This window comes from Mercurialis annua, linkage group LG5, assembly GCF_937616625.2.
Source record: "Mercurialis annua linkage group LG5, ddMerAnnu1.2, whole genome shotgun sequence".
NCBI classification, from domain to species: domain Eukaryota; kingdom Viridiplantae; phylum Streptophyta; class Magnoliopsida; order Malpighiales; family Euphorbiaceae; genus Mercurialis; species Mercurialis annua.
In genome coordinates, this window is record NC_065574.1 from 12,812,197 (window position 1) to 12,822,349 (window position 10,153).

General features: G+C 28.8%; 1 protein-coding gene across 1 annotated transcript; it reads left to right on the forward strand.

The window, feature by feature from the left end:
• Positions 1-722: 722 nt before the first annotated feature.
• Positions 723-3,741, forward strand: LOC126679907 (expansin-like A1). Its single transcript, XM_050374928.2, has 5 exons — positions 723-890; positions 1,017-1,126; positions 2,057-2,235; positions 3,069-3,201; positions 3,357-3,741. The coding sequence occupies exons 1-5, from the start codon at positions 779-781 to the stop codon at positions 3,600-3,602; spliced, it is 780 nt and encodes a 259-aa protein (XP_050230885.1). The 5' UTR covers positions 723-778; the 3' UTR covers positions 3,603-3,741.
• Positions 3,742-10,153: the final 6,412 nt, after the last annotated feature.

The following is a 10,153-nucleotide window of genomic DNA, read 5'->3' on the forward strand; positions in this document are numbered from 1 at the left end:
TATTATAATTAATAAATAAACATATAGTATTTTTTATAATTTAATCGATTAATAATTTTTTTAATTTTATATTTTTTCGGCATAATTAAATTGAAAAGTTAGCTACATATAAAATTACGATTTTTATAATAAATTGCAATTCTAACACGATTTTTAAAATTTGCAAATTTCATTTACCATCTTTTAAATTTTTCTATTATTTTTGTAATAATATCAATTATTTATGTTATTTAATTTATGGTGCTAAGATGATCTCCGGTCGCCACGTCAGCTACAAATTTCCAGATTTTCAAATAGTAATATAGTTATTAAAAAATAAAAATGATGAATGAAATTGAAAATTTTAAAAGTTGTGCTAAATATGGTGATTTTATATATGATTCGTCCTAGATTGAATAGTAACTATGTATGTAGAGAAAAATCAAATCAATTTGTTATATTTTCTGATTGAATTAGTTGAATCGGTCGATCGAGTTAGGTGTTTTTTTTTATAATTGAAAAAAGAGAGCGCTAATAAAAAGACATGATCTTCAGAGTTTATTATCTAACTATTATATTATTTGAGGTATAGCTGGTTAACAATACAAATATATCTTTTGTGTATGCAAATATTGTATACACATTAGAAACTAGAAATTGGTGACCTGTAGTCCACATTTTCATACACTATTATTCATCCCAGCAAAATATATATAAATACCCCATTTAGCTTCATTTCTTGTCTCATCTCATTTCTCTCTGTTTCTAGTTTTACCAATACAACATTCCTTTGATCAAAATGACTGTTTTTCTTTCAATTCTTTTCATTTTAATCTCATCAGCAACTGCCTGTGATCGATGTTTGCACCAATCCAAAGCCGCTTATTTCTCTAAGGCCTCTCAACTTTCCTGTAAGTCTCAGTTTCTAATATTTTTTTTCTTATTTTTATGATTGAAAAAACAAAACTTGCAAATCCCCAGATGATAAATTTGTAAGATTTTTAGTTGGTAATATTTGTTTTATTGATTTGGTGCAGCTGGAGCTTGTGGGTATGGTTCTATGGCCATTGGTTTTAACAGTGGATACCTTGCTGCTGCTGTTCCTACTCTCTTTAAAAATGGAGCTGGCTGTGGTGCCTGTTTTCAGGTTTGGATCTTTTTATTTTATTTCCCCCGAATTTTTAAAAATACAATACTTTTTCGACTTTTTTTATTTATCTCTTAAATTTTTAAAATCGTCAATTTTATTTTAATTTATTAATCCTCATTTTTAATTGTAATTTTAAACTTTTAAAATATATCCTTCATATTTGATACGTGTTTTAAATAAGATTTTTTTAAAAAATAGCTTACATAAACTTTAGTAATTTAAAACATAATAAAAATTGACATTTATAAACATTTAGAATTTAACAAAAATTAACATTTGTACTAAATATGAAAGACATATATATGAGCCTTTTTTAAGGCTAAAAAACTCTAATTTGAAAAAATAGATACAAATTAAACTAAAAATTATAAAATATAGTACAATTGACAATTTCAAAATATAAATGAAATATGTCAAAAGTTAGAGCTTCTTTATATATACTAGTGTCGCTTTACGTGTTTCACACGTGACTCGTAGTGTGACTCGTCAATTTTATATTTTATTATTCATTTATATTTATTATAAACAAAACAAAAAAGAAAATATTTAAATAATAATTTATTAGAAATAGTTTATTTTAATTGTAATTTAAATGATTAAAAAATAATTAAATATTAAAATTAGTCTATTTTATAATATTAGTTACTTTTATTAGGAACGTTTATTGTATTAATTATGGATTCGGAATTCATATACTAAATTATAATAGTACAAATTTTATTAGTATATTTCTTTGTATTAGGAATACTGTAATATATAAACTCTTCATCAAGTAAAGGATTATTCGGTAAATTTGTCCGTCCCTCCCCCATCCGTGCTTTTATATATAGTATAGAAGATATGCTTAATCTCTTGTATTTTTATTTTCTATTTTTTTTTTCAACTTTCTGATTTATTAATTTATTTTGGTTACTATTTGGTTGGTAGATAAGATGCAAAGACAAAAAAGTATGCAGCAGCAAAGGCACTACAGTGATTGTAACTGATCTCAATCACAACAACCAAACAGAGTTTGTTCTTAGTAGCGGAGCTTTCATGGCCATGGCTAATAAGGGTATGGGCCAAAACATTTTGAAACTTGGGATTGTTGATGTTGAATATAAAAGGTAATTAAGCATCATATCTTAATAATCTTCAATTATTATTATTATAATTGATTCAAATTATATGATTGATTGCATTTTATAATTAAATCATTTTCATCAAACTTTTAAAATAATGGATTTGTTCCACCTACCACATAAAGAAATCATTTTGATGTGGGTCAACCTTTTGGACCAAAAAATTGGCAGCAGAACTGACCATATTAATTACTACTAACGGTCATATATGTAAAACATTGTCCTTAAAATCAGAAGGAAAAGGAAGCATGATAGTTGAGGAATGAAATTGTTAATTATGTTACTTAGCTAATGCCATTAGCATGAAGCATAAAAATATTTCATTTTTACTTCAAGTATATAATAGCAGAGGCGGATTTCGAATTTTTTCAGTCCGAATTTAGTTTCTAGTTCACCCCTAACCTACCATCAATCCGGATAATTTACCTCTAACTCTGAATTCAATATAAATCATATTTTTTTTTTAGAAAAAAATATTATCCCAACTCGGGTTAGAGCCTATCCTAGCCTAAAAGTAGTTCCGTTTTATTAGTTCGAGCGAAAATCCAAGAGTCTTTTTTATAGCATGACTGAACTGAAATTTTATAATACATTACGTTTACTTGGGTTATTTTTTTATTCATATTTTGGTCTTTAAATGAATTTTAACACATACTAATGATACCATTTATGTATACACCTAAAAGAATGAATAATTTTTCGAAAATAATTATGTAATTGATTCTGCTACTTACATAAATGTTATAAGCAAGTAGGTAATTATATAGTAGTTAAATTACAGTGTTACTTTTCTAATTGTTATATTCTATTTGAATCAGGGTGCCATGTGACTACAAAAACAAGAATTTGGCAGTGAGAGTTGAAGAATCAAGCCATAAACCAAATTACTTGTCTATCAAAGTTTTATATCAAGGTGGTCAAACTGAGATAGTAGCAATGGATGTGGCCCAGGTAGGCTAAACATCTCAAATTACATTAATTAACATCTATATCGAACGGAAACGAAAATGCTGAAATAAAAAACGACGAAATATCAAAATATAAGACTCGATAAGTTCCCGAGATGTACTGTTTAAATAAACGTGTTTTGGTATATATGATTTTAGGTTGGTTCATCCAATTGGGGTTACATGAGCCGAAATTACGGAGCAGTATGGGACACAGACAGAGTTCCGGAAGGGGCGTTGCAATTCCGGTTTGTGGTGACCGGAGGATATGATGGAAAATGGATCTGGGCAAAGAGTGTTCTTCCTGCAGACTGGAAGGCAGGAGTTGTGTATGACTCGGGAGTTCAAATTACTGATATTGCTCAAGAGGGTTGTTCTCCATGTGATGATAGTATTTGGAAATGATCTTAATTTCTGTCATTAACATACACTGATTACTCTTCTTTTAGATCCCTGGATGTCACAAAATATATATGTAGGATAGAGGCTTTGGTTGATCACTGACGAATATAATAAAATTGAAATTGAAAGTTCTATATACAAATTGTTCTCTGTTATCAATGTTAGGATATATATATATATATAGGGGCGGAGCCATAGATTATATTTGAACAAAGGGTCAACGCGCCCCCTAAACTTGTGTCACGGAGTCGTCTAACCAATTTATACTTTTTTGAGCAAATAACTCCAAAACTCTTCATTTTCGTGTCAAGTAATCCCATAATTGTATTTTTAAATGCGTAAAATACAAATCGGAGGTGAGGGATGCAAAAAACTAATTAGATACTTCCCTAATTGTTGCGATAAAATTATCCTAAATCTGTTTTTTAAAATAAAAATATAAATTATGGGGTTATTTGACCAAAAAATGAAGAGTTTTGAGGTTAGTTGCTCAAAAAAGTAAAAATTGGGCTAGATGACCCCGCGTCACAAGTTCAGGGGGCACGTTGTTCGATTATATTTAGATCAGATAACATATTTTCTTATGATTAAATATTTTAAAATACTATAACATTACATTCAATAAAAACTAAAATTGAGAACACCTCTCTTAAAATCTGATTTAAGAAAAGAAGTAAAAGTTAAAAGGGAAGTGGTTTCTTCTTAGGCCCAATCATTTTTCAAATCTAAACTTTTGCATCTCTTATCAATGAGTAAATGACAAAACTATACAAAAAGAGGAAGAAAATAACAAAAATGCTAAATTTGCTGAAATATTACATCAGCACCTAAAAAAATTGAAACTTTACATTAAATACATTTCCAATGAGAATGCAACACATGTCACACTCAAAACAAATGAAAAAAGTCAAAAACGTGTCAAAATTGGTCAAAAACGCGTCAGAAACGCGTCAGATGTGCGCCTGACGCGCGCTCAGACATGTGCCTGACGCGCCTGTCAAGAAAATGCATCAGTCTTACGTTAAATATTCAAACATGTATCATTTATGTATCTGTTATGTATCCGCAATGTATCAGAAACATATTTGATTATCATTTTCCCTTATTTTTAAAACAATTATAAATATATAAATATACACACACATATATATTATTTATATTCATTATTTATATGCCTCTAAGGTGTATGTATAATATATTTTAAATTAAAAGATACATGTATTATATCTTTTAAAAATATATAAATTATGTTACAAAAAGGTATCTATATAAAAATGTGTCTTTCTATTACATTTTTGATGCTTGCATTGTTCTTTTGTTAATTACTTTTTAACTTTTGAAATACACAATTCTTTTATTTAAATTCATTTGAGTTGTATTTTATTTGTATATTTAACGCATTGAATATATAATTTACGGATAGTTGAAATGTATCAATAACATATTAAAATAAAAATATGTCACATGCTCTGTAAATTGTATAAAATATTTATCAATGATACGTATTAAGGATATATTGATCATGTTTTAATTTTATATGAAAGATGTATCTAACAAGTACACTATTGAGCCATCAATTGTATATGAAAGGTGTATCTAACAAATACATCCAAAATACATTTCAGATACGTCATATATACATCTCATTTTTTCAAGGTGTGGCTGAGTAAACTTAGTTTTCAAGTTCATAAAATGGCCAAGAAAAAAGTGATGCTAAAAAGTTCTAACTATCGCTCAGATTAACATGTCCTTATATCTTCAATTATTGTAAACCATGAGACCAACATTTACTCTACAACTATAGATTCACTAGTTTAAAAATTGATCAATATATCTACGATGTATCTGTAATGTATTGAGGTACCACCATTAACGAGAAGACGCATATCAAGAATATATTTATCATGTATAAATTATATATTAAAAATTTATCTAATAAATATATTTAAGTAACATGTCAAACACGTTTGATGAATTAATATATATTTAAAAATAAATGTATTTGAGCTGTTTCTGACATGTATCTGATATGTATAACATATGTATCTGAGATGTATTAAAGATGTATCTCGAAGACATTCACATACTATTAATGAAGCCTATTGAAAAAATATATCTCAAATACATCTATATAACACGTTTGATACATAATCTTATAATTATTTAAAGTAACAATATAAAAAAAATGATATATTCACATAAAAATATATAACTGATACATCTTCAATATATAAACAATGTATGTCAAATATAATTTTAATAATTCATGTATAATGGCCAATTTAGACTAAAAATCTCCAAAATTATCCCCCTTTTGTTTGACTACAGCTCTTATAATTTTCAATTAGCCTTTAATTTTCAACTAAATATTTTACAATTTAGATATATTTTTAAAAATTTAATCTACCCAACTTTACATACAATACAATTTAAGTTCAATAATTTCTACACAATGATCTCTTTTTTCATATTTTCTAAAATAAATAATCATTTGATATTTATTATTATAATTTATTATTTATATTCAATTCAAATAATTAAAGTTTTATTTATAATTTTTTGAATTTAGTAAAATTCATACATTTCAATTTTTTCTTAATACAATTCATACATTTTAAAAATTCTTATTACACATGTTGATATTTTTTATTCTTTTCTTTTTCAACAAAAAGTGGTCATCTTTATTTTATAATACATTAGACATTATACCAAAAAAAGAGAACAGTCACAGTTAGGTTATACATTAACTATAGATCAAAAACATTTTAAAGAAACAATCACCACTATTATTAGTGTTACAAGAAAAAGATCCTAAGTTGAGAAAATGACACGTTCCTTTTATTTATACTTGAACTCATCAATTTCAATTCCTTCTTCAGTAACACGTTCTCCACCAGATTTCTGTTGAGTCCGCCTTTGCGTCTCATCTTTTAATACCTTTTACTCCCTACCTGCTCCTTTCTGGTCTGCCCTTCCCGGCTTCGGCGTTCAGCAAGGTGCTCTTAGGTTTCAAGACTCCAACCACCAATTATAGCCCCAAATAACGAAAATAATATTGGCATTAAACATCACACCGGAGCCTAAAACAATAAAATTATTCAAAACAAAAACCCAACAATTCTAAAAAAATTCTCTCGGATCTCAGAAAAATCAATAATCTCATCTCATTCCCTAACATCAGCTGCCCCTTCTTCTTTTGCACTCCACTAATAATTGCACGCCATCCTTCATAAAGTTAGAGAGAGATGGAACGAGAGAATAAAAACGAGAAAGGAGAAACGGAAGAGTGAGAAGGACAGAGATGAGAAGAGGAATGGGAGGAGAGAGTAGAGTGAATAGAATAAAAAGAGGAGAAAAAATAGAAATAAAAGTGACAGGTGTAGGTTAGGGATGATCCACGTAAAACATGTAATATTTTGCCGCTTTTAGCTCATAAAAGTAAAAGAAAAAATAGCATTGATGAAAGAATATAAAAGCCTTAGCATTTTTGAAAGAAAAGCCCGCATTTGGCCCAGTTATGTAATTTTCTCTTTATTAATCACGGCCAAAACTTTTAATTTTTACGATTAAGTCCAATTTAATTTTTTTTTGCAATTGTAACCGAAAATTTGAGTGTTTCTTTTTAAATCCAAAATTTTGTATTTTTTTTTATCATTGACGGCCAAATTTTATAAAAATGGCAAACATCTAAAATGACATAGTATAAACGTTTTGGTCGCAATCGATAAAAAAATTGAAATGTGCGGATTTAAAAAATAAAGGTGAAAGTTTTGGTTATGATTGCTAAAAAAAGATTTCAAATTGAATATAATGATAAAAATTTGAAGTTTTGATTATAATTGGTAAAAAATGTAAAAATTTGAATTTAAAAAATGGTTTGGTTTCTTCTTTTTAACCTAATATACATGGATTTTTAATTTTCAATTATAAAAAAAAGAGAAAAATTGATAACTACCCACTATTAGCACAAATAATCCCAAAAATATGGGTCTAAGTTTCCAAATTGAAAATTACGATTCTCTTTTTATTTATTGCAAAAATATACTTTCTAAATTATAATAATATGCTAACCATAAAAATAAGGAAAAGAATCAGCTCATAATCCAAACATTCCTAAAATTGCTCTCAATTCTTAAAATTCAAAATCAAATTTAGAAATAATAAACAGAATTGCATCAGACAATAAAGAGAAAATCGAATTGATCAAAGATTCAGCGGGGACGTGGAAGTCGAGATGGTGGAGGCCGCGGTGGTGAGTTTGGGTTCCATGATGAAGGTCGTTCTTGTTTTCAGCAATGTCCTCTTCTCCATCTCGTCTTTGTATCATCTACACCAGCAGTGATGTCATTTTACCAGCTGCGTCGCTCCTCAAAAATGAAATCGTCGCCGTTCTTCCCACCATCAGCAATGGCACCACCAGTGAAGAAAAATTGACATGCTTTAATATTCCTCTAGTTTTCTTATTTAATTTCTTTGTGATTTGAAGAAATTGTCTAATTTGATGGTTGTGGATGATGATGGTTGTCAGTAGCGGTCTGATTTTAATGTTGCACTCTAAGTGTTTGAATAAATGCTTATAAGTATCTATATTGTTTCAGGTGTTGGTTAACCAATGGTTAATCTTTGGTAAATAGTTGGTTAACTTGTAATAAATTTTATTTTGAATACATCGTTGGTAATTTTTTAGTAATTAATTGTTGGTAAACTTGAAATATGTATTTTAAATAAACTGTACCTTTAAAAAAATTATATACAACAGGGACATAATAAAAAAATTTGCCGCGTTCTACTAAAATAGTAATAGATATGATGTAATTCAATTTTTTGGTCTGAGTAGTATGCTATTGGTTGTTGCTTGGTATACCGTTATAACCATTGCTTAATTGTTTAGCGGTTGTTTTATTCAACCATTTTTTGACATATAAAAAATAATAAAACAAAAATTTAGCAAAACTTTATGTGTGTTTTTAATTAAAAATACATGCGGGGTGTTTATAATTTTTTAACCAAATTGTTAATTAGGTACCCAGTTATGAACCAAACGATTACCATGTATTTACTAACTAACAACTTCACCAGTATGTAATAGGTTAAAAAAATCAAGTATAGTCTAATTCTGGTAAAACAAAAGTGATATATATTGTTTGAATCACAATGCAATACAAATTATAAATTAGATTGTATAACAAGAAAAAATTATGCAATAAAAAAATACAAAATATTAGATAACTAAATAGGAACCAACTGTGTATCAAATGTTATCCAAAATAGAAACCAAATATGTACCAAAAACTGGAGTGTACCAACTAGTACCCAAATGTGTTCCACAAACTATCCAAGTGTGTTTGAAACACAAACAAAAATATCAAAAACATCTAAAGTAACAACTATATTACAATCTATTCAAAGTTTTTCTTCAATCTACCAGTCTTAAATTTTGGTTTTGGTTCAAACTCCTCGTCGCTGTCAATGTTTATATCAATCTTCATCTGTCCATAATTATTACAAGTTAACCAACGGTTTACCCAATATTAACTATTGGTTAACCAACACCTAAAACATTACATACATAATCGTTTTATTCTCATAAGCATTTCTTCAAACACCAAGAGTGCAGATTGTGCGTACTAAAAAATCGAACTAGCAGTTGCAAATCAATTTCGACCATAGTCACTGCAAATCAATTTCCATGTTAATTAACAAAATCAAAGAGCGAGAAAAAAATGAAAGGGATCGAGAGAGATTGAATCACCAGTAATCAACAGACATTATCATAAGCATTTTTATTCTCATAAACACACATTAACGTTCTATTCTCATAAGCATTTATATTCTCATAAGCATTTCTTCATCTTGTTATTGGTTAACCATTAGTTAACCATTGATTAACCAACAGAATACCTGATCATAATAATTACAAATCAAAAATTTCCTTCATCACCAAACAATTTGAATTTGTGGCTCACTAACAGCTGCAGCGGTAAACAAAAGCCACCACCACCACACCAGAAGCTCTTCCTCTTTCGCCTTTTTTTCTCCGTCGAACTCACTCCGTTCAATAACATAGCGCCGTCTCCGCCTCCATAGCAACAACGCGCCAACTTCACCTCCATTGCAGAGCAGCGACTGATCGGAAAATAGAAGAGAGCAGCAATTGATTTTGGTCGATGGCGATGATGATCCATGTCGCTGCTGCTTCTCGATGATCCACGTCGCCGAGCAGCAACTGATTTTGGTCGATGGCGATGATGATCCACGCCGCCGCATCATCTATGATCCATGGAGAATTTTTTCTCTTTTTGCTTCATAATCATCAACAACAACCGCTGCATCATCTACAACAACCGCCGCAATTTCCAATTCCGATTCCGATGACTCCATTACACCACCAACAACAAAAACAAACTGTGAATGAATTCAAATTCTGAAAACATATTGAAATATGAAATTTGAAAGAAAAGAAAACCATAATTTGAATGGAGAAAAGAAAGCTGAGAATCTCGTCAAATCTCTTAGAGATTACAATCGTATTTTTCTATTTTTAAAAGTATAAA